This window comes from Onychostruthus taczanowskii, unplaced genomic scaffold (assembly GCF_017590055.1).
Source record: "Onychostruthus taczanowskii isolate IOZ18803 unplaced genomic scaffold, ASM1759005v1 scaffold265, whole genome shotgun sequence".
Taxonomy (NCBI): Eukaryota; Metazoa; Chordata; class Aves; order Passeriformes; family Passeridae; genus Onychostruthus; species Onychostruthus taczanowskii.
The window spans coordinates 137,838-159,344 of NW_024499962.1; the positions used below are offsets into that span (position 1 = coordinate 137,838).

General features: G+C 49.3%; 1 protein-coding gene across 10 annotated transcripts in view; it reads left to right on the forward strand.

Annotated features, from left to right (window-relative positions):
• The window catches only part of LOC121337380 (transcription factor 4-like), an 80,057-nt gene that overhangs the window by 46,921 nt on the left and 11,629 nt on the right, over window positions 1-21,507 (forward strand). For 8 of the 10 annotated variants that reach the window (XM_041407456.1, XM_041407459.1, XM_041407458.1 and 5 more), the window contains 2 exons: window positions 14,068-14,132; window positions 17,832-17,879. In XM_041407456.1, the coding sequence (XP_041263390.1) occupies window positions 14,068-14,132; window positions 17,832-17,879 (113 nt within the window). The remainder of the gene's footprint in view (window positions 1-14,067; window positions 14,133-17,831; window positions 17,880-21,507) is intronic. The other 2 variants (XM_041407462.1, XM_041407461.1) reach the window with 1 other exon arrangement.

Consider the following 21,507-nt stretch of genomic DNA (forward strand, 5'->3'; position numbering starts at 1 on the left):
CACAATCCCAAACTCCTGCCCACAATCCCAAACTCCTGCCCACAATCCCAAACTCCAGCCATAATCCCAAATTCCCGCCTGCCGTCCCTTCTCAGTTTCTCCCTCCTGCACGGTAAAATTACTTTTTTCCCAGTAAAATCCAGCGGTTAAAAACTCCTTAAATCCCTTCCATGGATTTTTGGAGTTTGGCTTTTCCCAGGAGTTTTTGTCGCTGTTCTCCAGCTGAGCTGAGCTTGGGGGCAGAGGGAATTTGGAGCTCCCAAGTGTTTGGGTGTTTTAGAGAAACCTGGAAGTGACTTGCTGAAAATATTCACGGAGAGGGAAGAGCTCAATTCCTAGATTTGGGAAGTGGAATAAGATGAATTTTAAAACCTCTTCCAACAGAAAGCCGTTCAAAATAACTGTTAAAAAAAAAAAAAAAAAAAACAAAAAAAACAAAAAAATGAAAAACAAATTTAAAACCCCCCCAAAAAAAAAAAAAAAAAAAAGGTTTTAGGGATGAATTGCTGCTTTTTTGGGGCTTTCTGGCTGGAGTTGTCTGGCTGAAGTGGCTGCAGCCCCTTAACGACTGCGTCACCCCGAGGTCCCGACGCTCTTCGACCGGCTGCGGGCGGAGATTTGCATTACAGCTGGAAAATGGACATGTGGGAAAATCCGGGAAACAAAACAAATTTGGTGAATTAGCGGGTCATTTCCATAGGCACTCACGCTCCGTTAAGCAGGGAAAAACAAAGGGTTTGTTATGCTCTTAGTTAAAGCCCGGAGTGTCCAACAAAGCCGAGTTTAATTAATAAGCGTTCGCAGCCCGGCCCTGAAGTCTGAACTTCCCAGCGTGGCGAGATGGGGAATTAAAGGAGGAGTTAGATAAATAAAATCAACTTTTGGGGTGGGGGAGCTTTGCTGCAAAAAAAGGCCGAGATGCCGGTGGCGGGCCGGGGGTGGGGGGCTCCCTCTCCACCCGAAATCCTCCGGGTTTCGGAGGCCAGCTTTGGGTTGGTGGGGAAGGGGTTGGGATCCTGGGCTCCCAGGGTGAGGCAGGGATGCCAGGAGGGCTCGGGAATTCTCCCCCGCGGCCGTATGGTCGGAATTAAGGGCGGCACCGCTTCTCGCACCGGACGAGGCGGCCGGGCTTTGATCCCCGGGAGCACGTGAAATAAAAAAAAGCTCCGGAGTTAACGGGAACCAGCGGGATTTTAATTAGATTATATTCCTTTCTAAGTGAAATCAGATTGTTCCCATTCATCCCGCAAAGTTTTCCCGTGCTTGAATGTTCCCCGGTCCCGAAAAAAACGGATGCTCTGGGAAGGAACCGCGCTGATTAAACGAGGGGGGGAAAGAAATCAGGCGTTGTGTTTCTCTCTGGGTTTGTGGGAATTATCTGGGAAAAACGGGTCGGATTAAAAATGGAAAGGCGAGGAAGGAAATGGGGAATGAGAGGTGAAAAGGTTGGATTTGGGGAAGGAAAGCAGAGGGAAAAGCGAAACGACGGAAAGGGGACGAGGCCAGGCCGGGGAATTTTAGGACCTCTTAGAGCTGGAAAAGGGAATTTATTGACAGATGATGTAGACACTGCTAAAAAATAAATGGATTTTTCGCCTCAGTGTTCACAAAAGAGGACGGGCAACAGATGCCAGGATCGGCTCTAAATTTCCCAGGAGAGAGGCAAGAAATATTGAAGGAAACAGGGATTATTCCAGACTGGGTGATCACACGGTGGGTGAGAACATCAGTGGATGGATTAAAGCAGAGAGGAGCCATCGCGGCACCGTTAAATAAAGAAAGGAAAAACATCCGAGCGTCCACCTCGGCTCCCGCGGGGAAAACCCCGCGGGCAGCTTTTGTTCCTGGAGGATTTCACGGCCTGGGCCGGTGACTCAGCCCAAATCTGTTTTCCAGGAGCAGGCGTTTCAATCTCCCGGGTGGGCCGCTGGATCCGGGGGCTTTTAGATACCCCCGGAACGGAGCGCGGAGCTCCGGATCGGCCCGGCCGAGCGCGGCTGGCTTCGCCTCGGGATTTTGGGACGCTGGGTTGGCTCCCCCCTCCTCCTGGCCTTTGATACGGCGCTCCGTGTGGGATGGTTCGGATCGGCGGCGGCGCGGAGCCGTCGTCGCCCCCGCGGGCCTCGCGCTCATGTGGCGCGCACCTGGAGAGGCCCGGCCTTTGAAACGCCGCCCTCCCTTCCTCCGGCCGCATTCCTCCTCCCTCGTGTCGTGGGATTTGCTGAGGAGACCAAAAAAAAAATATATCAAATCCAGCTTTCGTGGAGCCGGGCAAGAAATGCCCTTGACGTGAGGCTTGCCTTGGCCGTGGCTCTGCCTAAAAATCCGCCATTCGGTTTTTAATTTTTCTACAATTTGGGGCGGGAGGGATCTTAAAGATCGTCAGTTTCGCTCCCCACGAGGTAACGATTTCAAGACGGAATCGTGGAATTGTTGAGATGGGAAAAGGGCTTTGAGATCGTAACCGTCGGCGGCGTTTGTCGAGTGCAGAGTGAAAGAATTGCTGCAGTGGAGAGGGAGAGCAGAAGGAAAAGGGAAGATGCGCCGGGGGAAAGCTTCTGGTTCAGGGAGAGGCCAGCAGATCATTCCAGGTGAACGGCCTGCATTGGAAGGGATCTGTGGGATCATCCCATTCCATGAGCAGGGACACCTTCCACTACCCCAGAGCCAGGCGGGAATCAAGGGGATTTGGGAAGCTCTCAACGCGTCCAAAGGGAGGGAAAGAGGGCGGCGGGAAGAACGGGGAACACGCAAACCCCAAAATCCCTGCTCGTGCTGATGGGAACCGGCACATCCCAAGGCTGGAACAGCTTTGGTCTCTCTTTTGGGGCTTTCCCCTTCCTCCCCTTCCCAGCCGAGGTGAGATCCGTACGGAAAAGGTCGGACCAAAGTCAAAGCAAAGTCTTCTGGCACTTGGCAGGGACGATGGAGGTCGCATCCGTAATCCCGCCGCGGTCCTCGTCACCTTATTATTAGAGCTGCGTAAATCTGGCGAGGATTTGTGTTTGCCAAATATACCCTGGCCTACATCGGGGCTTATATTTGGAATTGGGGCCAGTTTTCACGCCTGTGCAGCCGGGAATTTTTGCCAGTTCGGAGCGTAACGACAGGAAAGAGGATAACGAAGGACAGAGGAGTCGGGAGAGGAGAAAATTTGGGATGGGAGGAACGAGGCAGAAAAGACAAAGGGATATGGAGCGCGTTCCTCCTTCCTGAACGTTTCCCTTGCAAAGGAAATCCCTCAGTGGGATTTTCCTAGAGGAAGGATCGTGACTCCTCAAGGCCAGCAGGAGATGCCGGGGCAGAGAAGCGGCCAGGTCAGGGACAATTCTTCTGGATGGGTGGAGCTCTGGTGGTTCTCTGCTCATTAACTCATTATTCCTGTGGGATCACGCAGAAATACGGACCGGGAGAGCTCGTTCCTTCTGAGAGAACGAGTCAGGGAACCACGGGATGGTGTGGCTGGGAAGGCCTTTAAGGATCATCCCAGTGCCACCCGTGCCAGGGGCAGGGACACCTCCCAGAGTCCCTTTGTGCCTCTGGGCTTCTCCTCTTGGAGACCACCTGGGGACATCTGTGTCCTCCCCAACGCCCTGGGTGCTCCTCAGCCTCAACAGGGCGACAAGAGGAGCCTCATTTGTCCCATCTCCACCCTTTTGAAAGGACTGGAAATCCCGGTAATTACCCGGCCGGGGGAGGGGGGAGCAGATGGATGTTTCATGCCTTTGATGTGGAGCTGGGATCTGCCCAGGCTTCGGGAAATTTCCTTTGAAAGGACCCGGCGCTCACATCTGCTTTTTTTTTTTTTGTAGCGCCGTTCCTTTGGAGGCAAAAAAAAAGGGGGGGAGTTTATCCACAAAAATGTGTGTGCAAAATCAATCCAGGGCAACACCTCCTGCCAGGTGAGGGGACAGCACCAAATCCTGGGAAAAACACAACGAGCTGGCTCGGAAGAGCTGGAATTTTCATCTCAGCGCCTTGAATCCTCTCAGAAATTCCATTTTTTCTTTTTATTATTAATGCAGCAGCTGTTGCAGTTCAGGCAGCTTCCAAAGGATTGAATTCGGGGGGAGGAAATGGGAGTTCTTTCAACTTTGGGGAGCTTGGATCTCTGGAGCAGGTACCCCCGGATTATTTTGGAATTTGGGGGCGTTCCCAAATCTGCCCAGGGAATTGGATCCCTCGTCTCTGCGTTCCTGAAGTCCCAAAGGTTCGTTTTCACGGCTCTGGAATAACCTGGGACTGATGGATCACAGACAGGGTTTGAGGGATCACAGACAGGATTTGAGGGATCACAGACAGGGTTTGAGGGATCACAGACCGGGTTTGAGGGATCACAGACCGGGTTTGATGGATCACAGAGTTTGATGGATCACAGACCAGGTTTCCAGGATCACAGACAGGGTTTGATGGATCACAGGGTTTGATGGAGCTCAGACCAGGTTTCCGGGATCACAGACCAGGTTTGATGGATCACAGACAGGGTTTGAGGGATCACAGACCGGGTTTGATGGATCAGAGCAGGGTTTGATGGATCACAGGGTTTGATGGATCTCAGACCAGGTTTCCGGGATCACAGACCAGGTTTGATGGATCACGGACAGGGTTTGATGATGGATCACCGGGTTTGATGGATCCCATACCCGGTTTCTGGCATCCCAGACCCGGTTTCTGGGCCCGGGACAGCGAAGGGACGGGATCGGCACTCCTCGGTGTCCTGCGGGAGGCTCCGGGCCGCGCCGGCGGCGGGGTCATCGCCGGCGGCCGGGGCCGTGTGTGACAGACTGTGAAATGGGGCGTCGCTGCGCGGCTGCGCCGCACCTGGGCCCTTCAGCTGTGATTGATTGGCTTGGTCATGTGGAATGGGCCCATCTGCTCCCGCTCCTCCTGTTTGTTCCACCGCAGCCTTCCCTTCCTTCTTCCCTCCTTCCCTTCCTTCCTTCCATCCACCCATCCCGGCCGGGTTCGGTGCGGAACCCGCCGAGAGCGACTCTTACTGCGGCGAGGAGTTTTCTTGTACCCGAGCCAATACTTAATTAAAACCGCTGACATCATGGTGTTATAATTAAGCGTGGCATTAATTAAGCTGGAATAACGATTTTTTTTTTTTTTTTTATTAAGAGCCGCTCCGATTGTGGAAACGGCAAAAAAATTAAAAAAATCCCAAATAATTGGAGATGAACCCGAGAGAAATTCATCCCCGCGCTCCGGCTCCCGGAGCCGGAGGAGAACGGGAGGAGCGTCGGCCGAGGAAAAGTTTCGGGGGATTGGACGGGAAATTTTTGGGGGATTATTTCCCTTTTCCCTGTTTTTTTTTTTTTTGCTTTTCCCCCAAAACTGCTGATCGGCTCCTGGCATTCTGATGGCTAATTATGCATCGGAGAGCTTCGACAGCTGCATTCATCATCATAAAATGTAATAATTAATGACATTCCAACAAAGAAAAATATGCAAATGAGAACTCATTAGCATTTTCATATTCAGCTTTGATAATGCTTTTGCTGACAAGGTTGTAATTAATGAAAATTCATGTCGCAGTCAGGAGATTGGATCGGTTTCATTCCGCTCACAATTCCCAAATGCTTGCATTATGGAAAATCGGCGGCTCTGCCAACTTTTTCAGGGAAGAAAAAAAACACACACACACACACACGCAGGCTAAAAGCACCAGATGCAAATGAAGGGGAGGGAGCCGTTAACTCCTTCCAGCCCTGGCCCCCTCCCAAAAAAAAAAAACCAAAAAAAAAGCGGGCAAGAAAAACAACAAACCCTGATTTCCGTAGGGCGGCGGGAATTTGGGGAAAACTTTTCCTCCTCTTTCCATTCCCTGCTCTGTCCCAGCCTTAACTCCTGGATTCTGGGCCTCTCAGGGGTGGGAGGGATGGGGTTGATCCAGAGCAATTCCACAATTTTTCCCTCTTTTCCTTCCCAGCAGAACCGTTCTTCCCAAAGGATCGGCGTTTTTAGCGGCTGGCGCTTCCAAAGGGAAATTTCGGAATCGAGCCGTTGCCGGGGTTTTGTTTTTTGGGGTGGTTTCCTTTGGGATGGGGCAGCGTGCCCAGGCAGGTGGTGGAGTGGCACCTGTAAGCGGTGGGAATGGATCCGTTGGTCCTCTGGGAGATCGGCGATTCCCGTCTCCCCCCACAGCCACGGGTTTGGGCTCAGCCTGAAAATCTGGGCTGGGAACGGCGTCCGCTGAAACGCTGGGAGAGGTTTAATCTGGAAAAGCCCGAAACTGGGAGTGGGCAGGGCTAAAAAACAAAAGAAACTTCCATTGGCGACATCCCAAGGAAGGTTTTCCCATGGGAGAGCCAAGGATGGCCGTGAGGACAAGATTCTCTTTCCATGAATTGTTTGGGAGATGTTTGGGATCATTGGGAGATCTTTGATCGTTGGGGAGGTCTTTGGGATGGGCAGGGCTGCTCTCTTTCCACGTGGGAATTCTTTGGGAGATGTTTGGGATCATCGGGAGATCTTTGATCGTTGGGGAGGTCTTTGGGATGGGCAGGGCTGCTCTCTTTCCATGTGGGAATTCTTTGGGGGATCTTTGATCATTGGGGAGATCTTTGGGATCAGCAGCGCCGCTCTTGTTCCATGTGGGAATTCTTTGGGAGATCTTTGGGATGGGCAGAGCTGCTCTTGTTCTGTGTGGGAATTCTTTGGGAGATCTTTGGGATCATTGGGAGATCTTTGGGATCAGCAGTGCCGCTCTTGTTCCGTGTGGGAATTCTTTGGGAGATGTTTGGGATCATTGGGAGATCTTTGGGATCAGCAGTGCTGCTCTTGTTCCGTGTGGGAATTGTTTGGGAGATGTTTGGAATTGTTTGGGAAATGTTTGGGATCAGCAGCGCCGCTCTTGTTCCATGTGGGAATTCTTTGGGAGATGTTTGGGATCATTGGGGAGATCTTTGGGATCAGCAGCGCCGCTCTCTTTCCATGTGGGAATTCTTTGGGAGATGTTTGGGATCATTGGGAGATCTTTGGGATCAACAGTGCCGCTCTCTTTCCATGTGGGAATTGTTTGGTGAAACCTACGGAATGGAGATTTGGGAATTGAGATTTGGGAATGGGGTGACATTCCTGGTGGCTTTGGGAATGGAGATTGGTGACATTCCTGGTCATTTGGAAATGGGGTGACATTCCTGATGGCTTTGGGAATGGGCATGTGGTGATGTTCCTGGTTGTTCTGGGAATGGGCATGTGGTGACATTCCTGGTTGCTCTGGGAATGGAGATGATTGGTGACATTCCTGATGGTTTTGGGAACGGGGTGACATTCCTGATGGCTCTGGGCATGGCCATGTGGTGACATTCCTGGTTGCTCTGGGAATGGAGATTGGTGACATTCCTGGTGTCTCCGGGAACGGCCATTTGGTGACACTCCCATCCTTCCCATCACCTCCCAGCGCCGGCTCACGGAACGCTTTGGCTCGGAAGCTCCCTAAGGATCATCCCATCCCGACCCCGTGCCGTGACGGGGGCCGCGTCCCCCCGTCCCGCCGTCTCCGTTTTCCTTGGACGTTGTGGCCCCCGTTCCGGGGCCGGCGCCGCGGGAGCCGGCTGCCCACCCGGCGGGGCCGCGGCGCGCGCTCGCAGCCCTTAATTGTGATGCATTTGCCGAGCTGCCGCCGCGGCGCCGGCCCTGCTCCGGCGCCATATGGTCTCCCACGGAACATTTAACTTGTCAGATGTAATGGATCGGCCTGGAAGCGGATCCGCGCTCCGAGCGCTCGGCTCGCCGCGAGCGCCGCGGGCCGGCAGAGGGTGACCTAGATGGCACGGAACGGGCGCGGCATCGCCCGCTCCCCACGCGGCAACGGCGGATCGGCCGTGCCGCTCCGGCCGGGCGATGGGCAGCGGGAGCTCGGGATGGAGGGCTTGAAAATGGGGATGGTTGGGAATGTGGAATTAGGGGTACAGAGCTTAAAAATTGGGATGTTTGGGAATATGGAATTAGGGATACAGAGCTTGAAAATTGGGATGGCTGGGAATATGGAATTAGGGATACAGAGCTGCAAAATTGGGATGGCTGGGTGTTCAATATTTGGGATGCAGAGCTGCAAAATTGGGAAAATTGGGATGTTTGGGAATGTGACATTAGGGGTACAGAGCTGCAAAATTGGGAAAATTGGGATGTTTGGGTGTTCAATATTAGGGATCCAGAGCTTGAAAATGGGGGGATTTGGGAATTCAGCATTAGGGATACAGAGCTTGAAAATTGGGATGGTTGGAATATGGAATTAGGGATGCAGAGCTTGAAAATTGGGATGGTTGGAATATGGAATTAGGGATACAGAGCTGCAAAATTGGGATGGGATGGTTGGAATATGGAATTAGGGATACAGAGCTGCAAAATTGGGATGTTTGGGAATGTGACATTAGGGGTACAGAGCTGCAAAATTGGGATGGCTGGGTGTTCAATATTAGGGATAGAGAGCTTGAAAATTGGGGTGGTTGGGAATTCAGCATTAAGGGAACAGAGCTTAAAAATTGGGATGGCTGGGAATATGGAATTAGGGATACGGAGCTGCAAAATTGGGATGGTTGGGAATGTGGCATTAGGGATACAGAGCTGCAAAATTGGGAAAATTGGGATGGTTGGAATATGGAATTAAGGATATAGAGCTGCAAAATTGGGATGTTTGGGATTATGGAATTAGGGATACAGAGCTTGAAAATTGGGATGGCTGGGTGTTCAATGTTTGGGATACAGAGCTGCAAAATTGGGATGGTTGGGCATATGGAATTAGGGATACAGAGCTGCAAAATTGGGATGGCTGGGAATGTGGCATTAGGGGTACGGAACGGAATTAGGGATACAGAGCTTAAAAATTGGGATGGTTGGGAATGTGGAATTAGGGATACAGAGCTTGAAAATTGGGATGGTTGGAATATGGAATTAGGGATACAGAGCTGCAAACCTGGGATATTTAGGAATGTGGCATTAGGGATACAGAGCTTGAAAATTGGGATGGTTGGAATATGGAATTAGGGATACAGAGCTTGAAAATTGGGATGGTTGGGCATTCAGCATTAGGGATACAGAGCTGCAAAATTGGGATGTTTGGGTGTTCAACATTAGGGATACAGAGCTTAAAAACTGGGATGGCTGGGAATGTGGAATTAGGGATACAGAGCTGGAAAATTGGGATGGTTGGGAATGTGGAATTAGGGATACAGAGATTCAAAACTGGGATGGTTGGGAATGTGGAATTAGGGATACAGAGCTGGAAAATTGGGATGGTTGGGAATGTGGAATTAGGGATACAGAGCTGGAAAATTGGGATGGTTGGGAATGTGGAATTAGGGATACAGAGCTGGAAAATTGGGATGGTTGGGAATGTGGAATTAGGGATACAGAGCTGGAAAATTGGGATGGTTGGGAATGTGGAATTAGGGATACAGAGCTGGAAAATTGGGATGGTTGGGAATGTGGAATTAGGGATACAGAGCTGGAAAATTGGGATGGTTGGGAATGTGGAATTAGGGATACAGAGCTGGAAAATTGGGATGGTTGGGAATGTGGAATTAGGGATACAGAGCTGGAAAATTGGGATGGTTGGGAATGTGGAATTAGGGATACAGAGCTGGAAAATTGGGATGGTTGGGAATGTGGAATTAGGGATACAGAGCTTGAAAATGGGGAGATTTGGGAATTCAGCATTAGGGATCCAGAGCTTCAGAATCGAGACGTTTGGGCACTCCGCATTTTGGGAACTCCGGGATAGCAGAACTTCCAAATTCGGGACGTTCTGGAGATGCTTCTGTGGAGAAGTTTCCGCGGCTGGGGCAGCGTGAGGACCTCCCATCGCTGTGGGGTTTTTGGGAGAAGCTCTGGATGCGTCTCCCCTTGAGGGAATCGTGGAATTCCTTGGGGCTGGAAGGGGTCACCACGCCACGGCAGGGACACCTCCAGTCGTCCCAGCTGATTCCAGCCTGGGAATCAGCTTCCTTGGGAATTCCTGATTCCCGAAATCCCGGCTGGGTTTTTAACAACGTGAGAAGCGCCGGCAGTGTGGAGAAATGGTTTGGGGTTGGAAGGGTCACCACGCCATGGCAGGGACACCTCCAGTCGTCCCTGGGAATTCCTGATTCCCGAAATCCCGGCTGGGTTTTTAACAACGTGAGAAGCGCCGGCAGTGTGGAGAAATGGGAATTTTATAGGGTGGGAGAAACAGAACTCGGGGAGGAATTAGGAACGGAGCCCTGAATCTCCACGGAAGGATTTGCCTGCGGGGTTAGGGATATCTCGTGGGTTAATTAATATCTTACGGCCATTAATTGATGATGTGGATGTAACAGATATATTTAGGAACATAACGCGGACCATGCTGTGCATTGCAGAATCCTGGAATCTGGGAATGCTTGGGTGGGAAAGGGCCCTGAGGACCCCTCATTCCACCCTCGGAACGTCCCGTGACGAAGAATCCCCGCGCTCTGCGCTCCTTTTTTTTTCCCAAATTCCTCGGAATGCCGCGTGTGGGTCCCTTTAGGAAAGAACATTCCTGGCTGTTGCATCCAGGGCGTCCCTTGATCCCAAATCTCTCTTTATCCGTGCGTTTGGGCGCCGTCCGGAGCTTCGGAGCGCTCCCGGCGAATTCCCGGCGACCGATCCATCATTCCCGTTCCCATTCTCCCTGGTCTCCCTGCCCCTTCCTTATCTCGGATTTTTCTGGGAATCCTCTCCTCGGATTTTCCCCGGATTCCTCTTCCCGGTGCCGTTTATCCCCGTTACCTTCCAAGGACGGGAAGGGCGAGCCACGATCTGATGGGAGTTTTTCCTTCTCTCCCGGCGATATTTCCAGGTGTTCAACCTGAAATTCCACTCCATCCCCGAGGAGAAGAAAAAACCCCCATATCTCAGATTTTTCTGGGAATCCTCTCCTCGGATTTTCCCCGGATTCCTCATCCCCGAGGAGAATTAAAAACCCCCCAAACCGTGGATTGCCTCAGGAATTTCCCAGCTTCCTCTCCTCGTTAAATATCCATATCCTCCCGCCGGCCCGGGAAGAAACGGGCGTTTTGTTTCAATAAATCCCTAATTCAATTAGGGAAGTTTATTATTCCGCTCGCAATTAGCGCGTGGATTCCATATCCAGCTTATTAATCCCCGCGACGTTAAGGGACCTACGGACGGCAGCCTCCCTTCTCACCGGCCTCGATTTCCCTTCCAATTCTCGGCCTTGATATTTTTTTTTTTTTTTCCCCCGACCTCAAATCCTGGATTTCCCGCTCGCTTTTGTTGCCCGGCCACACCTGGGCTCCGTGGGGACGTCGTGCCCGTGCCAGCTCGGTGCCCGCGGGAGCAGCCGGAGCCGCACAAAGGGATGAGCTCCCGCCAGCTGTTCCCGGTGCCAGGGATCTGCTCCTTCAAGCGGGAAAATTCCCCTCCTCTGTTTCTTTTAAATTCCCTTTCTCTCTGCTAAAGAATCAAATTTTCCAAAGTTCTGTAAAAAATTTGGTTAATAATCCGCCCCGGGCGGGAGATGTTGAATCCCGTTTTTCCTTGGAGGTTTTCCACGGAGAAAACGTCAAGGAATCTTTTTCTGGTTTTTTTTTTTTTTATAGATTTCTTTTTCCACCGGTGAGGTGCCGGCAGGATAGACAGGAGGAAAAAAAAATAAATAATCCTCGTTTATTTCCACGAGGTTTTCCTCGGGTAATTGAGAATTCCTCACGAAATTGGAGCCGGATTTGTCGGCCGAAACGAGGCAATTTGGGATCTCTGAGGGGAAAAAAAAACAAAACCATTTTTTCAAGGATAATCCATCGGCGCTCGGAGCCGTTCGCTCCCCTCAGCCCTTCCGTCCTCCCTTTGCTCCTACAACCCGAGTGGGAGAGAATTTGGGATGCCAAAATTCAGGATCTGGGGCCGCTTCAGGCGCCTGGAGCATCCCCCAGCAGCAGAAATTCCCATTCATTGGGATTTGGGAATTTCAGCCCGTTCCGTCGCTCAGAAGTTGATCCCAAATATGCTCCCGGTTCCCGGCTGGGTTTGGGAATTCTCCTTTAATTTGGTATTAAATTAATCTTTTATTTTGCCATTTATTTGTCATTTAATTTGTCCTTAAAGGGGAGCGCCTCGTGCTCCTTCCCCGTCGGACGATCCTTAATTCCTTAAAAAAAAATATTAAAAAAATCCAGGAATAAAATAACAGACGGATCAAAATCACAGCTGGATACGTGGAGCTGTTCAAATTCCAATTCCCAAGAATTTCTGCTCTCCCCGGGGGGCCAAGTCTAAGCAAACCCAAATATCAGGAATTCGGATATCCCGACTGGGACGAATCCCTTCGAACTAAACGGGAAATTCCAGAATTCCCACAAATCCCAAAAACTCCCTTCCCACCAAGGACGGCACGAGCGGCGTTCACCCTTAATTTCTTTGCCGAAGCACCACAAAGCACAAAAATTTCGGGAGAGAACAGATTTATTTTTTATTTTTTATTTTTTATTTTTTTTTCCCCCCGGAGCGCAGCCGGAATCCCGCGTTGGCCGGCAAAACAAGAGTTCCTTTGTCTGCGCCGTGCCGGCGCCGCTCCCCGGATCGTCCCCATCTCTACCCCGGCACCTCCGCCTTTGTCCCCAAAAATTTCCGAGCCTCGGCGCTGCCAGAACCTTTTCCCCCCCCCCGAGCCTGCTCCTCATCCTCCCGTCCTTCATCACGTTTCCCCCCGGAAGGCTCGGCCGCGCGCGGGGAAGAGGAGTCGCCTCTTTTTGAGGAGTCGTAGCCATGGGGCTTTGGCACCGGCGCCGTTGTCTTCGTGCCAAAAAATATCCGCAGCGGCTGCCGCATTCTCCGACCGGAGGCTTGGCTCGAAAATTCCGCAGTGGATGCGGCGGCGAGCCACGGAGCCGCGCTCGCTCTCTCTCTCTCTCCTCGAGAGAGCGAATTAAAAAAAAATTTATTTTTTATTTTGTCGGTTTTCAACCCTTCCGAATGGAAAACCTCAACGTGGAGCTTTCCCCGGCCCCGGAAAACGCCAGGCACGGGCAGGGAGAAGCCGGGGAACGGTGATTTGGGGAGAAGGGGGTTGTGATTTGATCAATCTGGGTGACAATCTCGACAACCTTCCCCCCGGATGGGTTCCTTGAGTTGTCCCCAAATCCGGGGCGCTTCGTCCCCGAAGGGAGCGCGGAGCCGAGGCGGGACTCGCTCGGGAGGCCGCGGGCTCGGTGGGAAAAGTGGATGTTGGAGGTGCAATCTTTTCCAAGGAGCGTAATCCTAAAAAAAAAGAAAAAAAAAAAAGTCAATCTCCCGCTGGCTGCGGAGCCGCTTTGGTACCTCGCAGACTTCGACAGAGCGCTGGCCGAGTGCCCATTGATGTCATGGAAACACTCAAATTACCGGGAATGATTCATGTCTCCGCCGTTCCCCATTCCTCCCCCACACAAACAGGAGCGGATCCCATCCCTGACAACTTGTAATTTGCAGGGGGTTTATTTTTGTATCGGGATAAATATTTTTTCACAACTGAAATTAAGCCGTGCCTGAGCCGATGGCGAAGGAGCTTCCGGAACGCGGAAGGGTCGGGAACGCCGTACTCGTCCCGTTGACTCCCCGGGGGGGTTTGTTGCCCCCCGTGTCCCCCGTTTCCAACCCTCCCGGGGTGGCCGGAGCGGCGGGCGGGCTCGGAGCCGTCCGTTCCCGGTTCAACGGGATCCAATGCGGTCGTAGCGGCCAAAGCTCAGGGAGGAAGAGGAGGAGGAGGAGGAATTTTCAATTCCAAAACGCTGGGAATAACCCGGCTCCGAGGAGGTGGCACCTGATGGTTGTCCCATGTCCCAAGGGTGGCTTGGGACAGCTTTGGGATCAGCCCCTCTCCGGCGCTCTTTGTCTCGCCGTGGGGCGGTGCTGCTCGGCCGCTTCCATCCCAAAAATCACCGGCGTGGGAAAGGGGAGAAGGGAAAGCAGGGCTGGAATGTGGCCCTGAGCTCCCAGCTGAGGGTGAAGGTGGGACGTGGACAATTCCGGGAATCGCCGCCGGCCGCGTTAGGCTCGGCTTAACTCCCGTTCCCCTCGGATTCACCGGGATTTATTTTTTTTTGTTTTTCCCTCTCCCTCCAGGTAAAACAGAACGAGGCTCGTACTCGTCGTATGGCCGAGATTCCAACCTCCAGGGCTGCCACCAGGTGAGTGGAAAAAACCCGGGAATTTCCCGCCCTAAATCCCGCGGAAAGGCAAGCTGGCGTCGAGGGCTGAGGAAACGCGATTCGTTATCCCTCTTTTTTTTAATTTGGGAATTGCTTTTGGATGGAAGTCAAGGCCGGGGAAACCTTCCCGAGGGGAATGAAGAATGATTTCCACCCCCTGGGGGGGAAAAAGGGAAAGGTCGGATTTTGGGAACCGCGTTGGGAATTCCGTGGTTGCGCCACCCGGCGTTCCCTGCGGGAAAGGCGCTCCTGAGGAAGAGGAGGCCGTTTGTGAGCCGGCTGCTTCCCGCCTCTGGAATTCTGGGAGAGTCGTGGAAAAGGAAAGGATCTCCTGCCGCTATCCCAACGCAAGGGAATCCGTCCGTGTCCTTGGGGTCAGCTGCAGAGGGTTCTGAATCCCTTTTCCTTTTCCTTTATTTCCCTTTTCTTTTTCCTTTTCCCCTTCCTCTTCCTTTTCCTCTTCCTTTTCCTTTTCCTTTTCCTTTTCCCTTTCCGTTTTCCTTTTCCTTTCTTTTCCTTTTCCTTTTCCTTTTCCTTTTCCTTTTCCTTTTCCATCTCCTTCTCCTTCTCCTTCTCCTTTTCCTTCCTTTTCATTTTCCTTTTCCTCTTCCTTTTCCTTTTCCTCTTCCTTTTCCTTCTCCTTTTCCTCTTCCTTTTCCTTCTCCTTTTCCTTTTCATTTTCCTTTTCCTTTATTTCCCTTTTCCTCTTCCTTTTCCTTTTCCCCTTCCCCTTCCTTTTTCTTTTTCTTTTCCTTTTCCGTTTCCTTCTCCTTTTCCTCTTCCTTTTCCTTCTCCTTTTCCTTTTCCTTTTCCTTTTCCTTTTCCTTTTCCTTTTCCTTTTCCTTTTCCTTTTCCTTTTCCTTTTCCTTTTCCTTTTCCTTTCCTTCGCACAGTATCCAAAAATTCCCAATCCAAAAATTCCCACTCCAAGAATTCCCAATCCAAAAATTCCCACTCCAAGAATTCCCAACCCTAAAATTCTCCCTAATCCAGGCGGAAATGATCCCTAAAAATTCAAATACATGAAAACAGCAGGCTGGGATTTTTTGGGGGGAATTTTTCCTTAAAATTTGATCCCTAAAAATGAAAAAAAAAATTAAATTATTAGGGTTTTTTTTAGCTGAGATTCCGCTCTTTTTTTGGGAATTTGCTGAGGAAAAGCGGGAGCAGAGCCGCTCCCCCCATTCAGGTGGGCACCTGGAGGGGAGTTTTGGAATTTTTTTTTCCTGGTTTTTGTTGTTTTTTTTTGTTTTCCTGGGAAAAGCTCCAATTAGGGAGAGCGGGAGCAGCCGGGTCAGGGGCATCCCGAGGGTTCCACAAAGCCGGGAAAAACCGGGAATAATCCCGGGATAATACCGGGCTTTGATCCCGCAGGAATGTTAATTGAGGGAGAGGAGAGAGGGTGAGGGGGGAGAGAGGTGGGAATTCCATCCCAAAAAAAATCCATGGGAATGCCATCCTGAAAAAAAATCCTGGGAATGCCATCCTAAAAAAAAAAAAAAAAATCCAGGGGAATGCCATCCTAAAAAAAAAAATCCATGGGAATGCCATCCTAAAAAAATCCTGGGAATGCCGTCCTAAAGGGAATTCTTGGGAATGCCATCCTAAAGGGAATGGGTTGGTTTGGGGGAATCCCTAAAAAAGTGGGAAATTGGGATTGGGGAGGGGAAGGGAATTTGGGATTGAGGTGGAGGAAAATTGGGATGGAGGAGGAAAAGTGGGATTGAGGAAGGGAAGGAAAATTGGGATTGAGGTGAAGGAATTAGGGACGTGAAGGAGAATTGGGATTGAGATTAAGGAAAACTGGGATTGAGGGGAAGGGAAATTGGGATTGAGGTGAAGGAATTGAGATGGGGAAGGAAAATTGGAATTGAGGGGAAGGAAAACTGGGATTGAGGTGAAGGAAAATTGGGATTGAGGATGGGAAGAAAAATTGGGATTGAGGAGGGGAAGGAAAATTGGGATTGAGGCGGAGGAAAACCGGGATTGAGGAGGGGAAGGAATTGAGGATGTGAAGGAAAGTTGGGATTGAGGTGAAGGAAAATTGGGATTGAAGAGGGGAGGGAAAACTGGGATTGAGGAGAGGAAGGAAAATTGGGCTTGAGGAGGGAAAGGAAATTTGGGATTGAGGTGGAGGAATTGATCAGGTGAAGGAAAATAGGGATTGAGGAAGGGAAGGAAAATTGGGATTGAGAGGAAGGGAAACCAGGATTGAGGATGGGAAGGAAAATTGGGATTGAGGTGGAGGAAAACCGGGATTGAGGAAGTGAAGGAGAACTGGAGGAAAACTGGGATTGAGGTGGAGGAAAAGTGGGATTGAGGTGAAGGAATTGTGATGGGGAAGGAAAATTGGGATTGGGGAAGGGAAGGAAAACTGGGATTGAGGGGAAGGAAAATTGGGATTGAGGTGGAGGAAAAGTGGGATTGAGGTGAAGGAATTGTGATGGGGAAGGAAAATTGGGATTGAGGTGGAGGAAAACCGGGATTGAGGAAGTGAAGGAGAACTGGGATTGAGGGGAAGGAAAATTGGGATTGAGGGGAAGGAAAACCGGGATTGAGGAGGAGGAAAATTGGGATTGAGGTGAAGGAATTGATCAGGTGAAGGAAAACTGGGATTGAGGATGGGAAGGAAAACTTGGATTGAGGAGGGGAAGGAAAATTGGGATTGAAGGGAAGGAAAATTGGGATTGAGGTGAAGGAAAATTGGGATTGAAGGGAAGGGAAATTGGGATTGAGGTGAAGGAAAATTGGGATTGAGGTGAAGGAAAACCAGGATTGAGGATGGGGAAGGAAAATTGGGATTGAGGCGGGGAGGGAAAACTGGGATTGAGGGGAAGGAAAATTGGGATTGAGGTGGAGGAAAAGTGGGATTGAGGAGGAGGAATTGATCAGGTGAAGGAAAATTGGGATTGGGGAAGGGAAGGAAATTTGGGATCGAGGGGAAGGAAATTTGGGATTGAGGAGGGGAAGAAAAATTGGGGTTGAGGAAGGGAAGGAAAACCTGGATTGAAGAAGGGAGGGAAAATTGGGATTGGGGAGGTGAAGGAAAATTGGGATTGAGGAGGGGAGGGAAAACTGGGATTGAGGGGAAGGAAAACCAGGATTGAGGCGGGGAGGGAAAACTGGGATTGAGGGGAAGGAAAACTGGGATTGAGGTGAAGGAAAACTGGGATTGAGGAAGTGAAGGAAAACTGGGATTGAGGGGAAGGAAAATTGGGATTGAGGTGAAGGAAAACCAGGATTGAGGAGGCGGAGGAATCGAGCCGGGAATCCGGGAATGCTCCGACCCCAACCCCTTTTCCTTGGGGAAAAATCTCCATCCTTCCCAATTTCTTCCCCTTTCCTGCTGCCTGCTCAATTCAAAAAAAAAATAAAAATAATCCCAATTTCCCCAGGGAATTTCCCTTCCAATCCCGGGGTTCGCCCTTAAATTTCGGGATTTGCTTTTAGCAAATTTTCCTCTCTCTCTCTCTCCGCGTGCGCGTCCCGAAAAATTTGGAAACGTTCCTTCCTCAAGTGGGAAGATTCTCCGGAAAAAAAATTTGGGATGGAATTTTTTTCCCAATTTTTATCTCCCAAGCGTGGAATTTCCCTCCCCTCCCCCCACCCTTTCCCTTCTCCTGTAATTTTGGGGTGTTTTTTTTTGTTTTTTTTTGTTTTTTTTTTCTTTTCCCGTAGCTTTTTCCAGAGGAAAAAGTCGGGATGAGGAAGCCAAAGCTCCGTGGGGTACGTGGATTTTTTTTTTGTTTCCTTTTCCTGGGAAATCTCAAAATGCTGATTTTTTTTTTGGGGGGGGGAGGGGGATTTTGGGATTAAATTTTAGGTTATTATTAAAGCTCGGGAAATGTTGATTTTTTTTTCCAAAGGTTTTCCACCTTAAACATGGGAAATTCTCGGGGATATTCCCGAAAATTGTGGGTTTTTTTTTTTTTTTTCCAAGATATTCCCGAAATCCCTGGAGCTGTGGCCTCTTCCTCATTCCCGTTATCCCACAGTTTCCAAAAATTGCCAAATCCAAAAATTCTCCCAAATCCAAGTGGGAACGGTCCCTAAAAAAGGCAGATCCGGGGAAAGCAGCGGGAGGGGAATTTTGGGAGGATGGAGAGGGAATTTTGGGAGGATGAAGTAGGAATTTTGGGAGGATGGAGAAGGAATTTTGGGAGGATGAAGTAGGAATTTTGGGAGGATGGAGAAAGAGGGAATTTTGTGAGGATGAAGAGGGAATTTTGTGAGGATGAAGAGGGAATTTTGTGAGGATGAAGAGGGAATTTTGTGAGGATGAAGAGGGAATTTTGTGAGGATGAAGAGGGAATTTTGTGAGGATGAAGAGGGAATTTTGTGAGGATGAAGAGGGAATTTTGTGAGGATGAAGAGGGAATTTTGTGAGGATGAAGAGGGAATTTTGTGAGGATGAAGAGGGAATTTTGTGAGGATGAAGAGGGAATTTTGTGAGGATGAAGAGGGAATTTTGTGAGGATGAAGAGGGAATTTTGTGAGGATGAAGAGGGAATTTTGTGAGGATGAAGAGGGAATTTTGTGAGGATGAAGAGGGAATTTTGTGAGGATGAAGAGGGAATTTTGTGAGGATGAAGAGGGAATTTTGTGAGGATGAAGAGGGAATTTTGTGAGGATGAAGAGGGAATTTTGTGAGGATGAAGAGGGAATTTTGTGAGGATGAAGAGGGAATTTTGTGAGGATGAAGAGGGAATTTTGTGAGGATGAAGAGGGAATTTTGTGAGGATGAAGAGGGAATTTTGTGAGGATGAAGAGGGAATTTTGTGAGGATGAAGAGGGAATTTTGTGAGGATGAAGAGGGAATTTTGTGAGGATGAAGAGGGAATTTTGTGAGGATGAAGAGGGAATTTTGTGAGGATGAAGAGGGAATTTTGTGAGGATGAAGAGGGAATTTTGTGAGGATGAAGAGGGAATTTTGTGAGGATGAAGAGGGAATTTTGTGAGGATGAAGAGGGAATTTTGTGAGGATGAAGAGGGAATTTTGTGAGGATGAAGAGGGAATTTTGTGAGGATGAAGAGGGAATTTTGTGAGGATGAAGAGGGAATTTTGTGAGGATGAAGAGGGAATTTTGTGAGGATGAAGAGGGAATTTTGTGAGGATGAAGAGGGAATTTTGTGAGGATGAAGAGGGAATTTTGTGAGGATGAAGAGGGAATTTTGTGAGGATGAAGAGCGGATTTTTGGGAGGATGAAGAAGGAATTTTGTCAGGATGCAAATGGGATTTTTGGGAATATGGAGAGGGATTTTTGTGATGATGAAGAGGGAATTTTGGGAGGATGGACACCGGATTTTTGGGGGCTAGAGATGGAATTTTTGTGAGGATGTAGACAAAATTTCTTTGAGGATGAAGAGAGAATTTTGGGAGGATGATGAGGGAGTTTTTGTGAGGATGAAGATGGGATTTTTGGGAGGATAAAGAGGGAATTTTTGTGAGGATGAAGAGCGGATTTTTGGGAATATGGAGAGGGAATTTTGTGACAATGGAGAAGGAATTTTGGAAGGATGAAGAGCAGATATTTGTGAGGATGAAGAGGGAATTCTGTGAGGATGAAGAGCGGATTTTTGGGAGGATGAGGAGGGAATTTTTGTGAGGATGAACAGAGAATTTTGTGAGGATGAAGAGGGATTTTTGGGAGGATGAAGAGGGAATTTTGGGAGGATGGAGAGGGAATTTTGGGAGGATGGAGAGGGAATTTTGGGAGGATGAAGAGGGAATTTTGGGAGGACGCTGATGGGAATTTTGTGAGCATGGAAAGGGAATTTTTGTGAGAGGATGAGGGAATTTTTGGGATGATGGAGAGAGAATTTCTGTGAGGATGAGGAGGGAATTTTGTGAGGATGAAGAGCGGATTTTTGGGAGGATGGTGAGGGAATTTTGTGAGGATGGAGAGGGAATTTTTGTGAGGATGGAGAGGGAATTTTGTGAGGATGGATAAGGGATTTTTAGGACGATGAAGGTGGAATTTTGTCAGGATGGAGAAGGAATTTTATCAGGATGCAGACGGGATTTTTGGGAATATGGAGAGGGAATTTTGTGAGGATGAAGAGGGAATTTTTGGGAGTATGGAGAGGGAATTTTGTCAGGAGGCAGACGGGATTTTTGTGACGATGGAGATGGGAATTTTGTGAGGATGCAGACAGGATTTTTGGAATATGGAGGCTAAACTTTTATGAGGATGGAGAGGGAATTTTGTGAGGATGAAGAGGGAATTCTTTTGAGGATGAAGTAGGAATTTTGTGAGGATGGATAAGGGATTTTTGTGAGGGTGGAAAGGGAATTTTGTGAGCATGGAAAGGGAATTTTTGGGATGATGGAGAGAGAATTTCTGTGAGGATGAAGAGGGAATTTCTGTGAGGATGAAGAGCAGATTTTTGGGAGGATGCAGAGGGAATTTTGTGAGGATGGACACGGGATTTTTGGGGGCTAGAGATGGAATTTTTGTGAGGATGTAGACATAATTTCTTTGAGGATGAAGAGGGAATTTTACGATGATGAAGAGGGAATATTTTTGAGGATGGACAGAGAATTTTGGGAGGATGAAGAGCGGATTTTTGGGAGGTGCAGAGGGAATTTTGTGAGCATGGAAAGGGAATTTTCGTGAGGGTGGAGAGGGAATTTTGTGAGAGGATGAGGGAATTTTTGGGATGATGTAGAGAGGATTTTTGTGAGGATGAGGAGGGAATTTCTGTGAGGATGAAGTAGGAATTTTGTGAGGATGAAGAGGGAATTTTGTGAGCAGGGAAAGGGAATTTTCGTGAGGGTGGAGAGGGAATTTTTGGGATGATGGAGAGAGAATTTCTGTGAGGATGAGGAGGGAATTTTGAGCGGATTTATGGGAGGATGGAGAGGGAATTTTTGGGTTGATGAAGAGGGAATATTGTGAGGATGAAGAGTGGATTTTTGGGAGAATGGAGAGGGAATTTTCGTGAGGGTGGAGAGAGAATTTTGTGAGGATGAAGACGGGATTTTTGTGAGAGGATGAGGGAATTTTTGGGATGATGTAGAGAGGATTTTTGTGAGGATGAAGAGGCAATTTTGTGAGGATGAAGAGGGAATTTTGTGAGGATGAAGAGGGAATTTTGTGAGGATGAAGAGGGAATTTTGTGAGCATGGAAAGGGAATTTTGTGAGGATGAAGACGGGATTTTTGTGAGAGGATGAGGGAATTTTTGGGATGATGTAGAGAGGATTTTTGTGAGGATGAGGAGGGAATTTTGTGAGGATGAAGAGGGAATTTTGTGACAATGAAGAGGCAATTTTCCTAAGGATATAGAAAGAATTTTTGCCGGTACGAAGGAGAAATTTTGTTACGGCGGGGGGGGGAGAAATTCCCGCGAG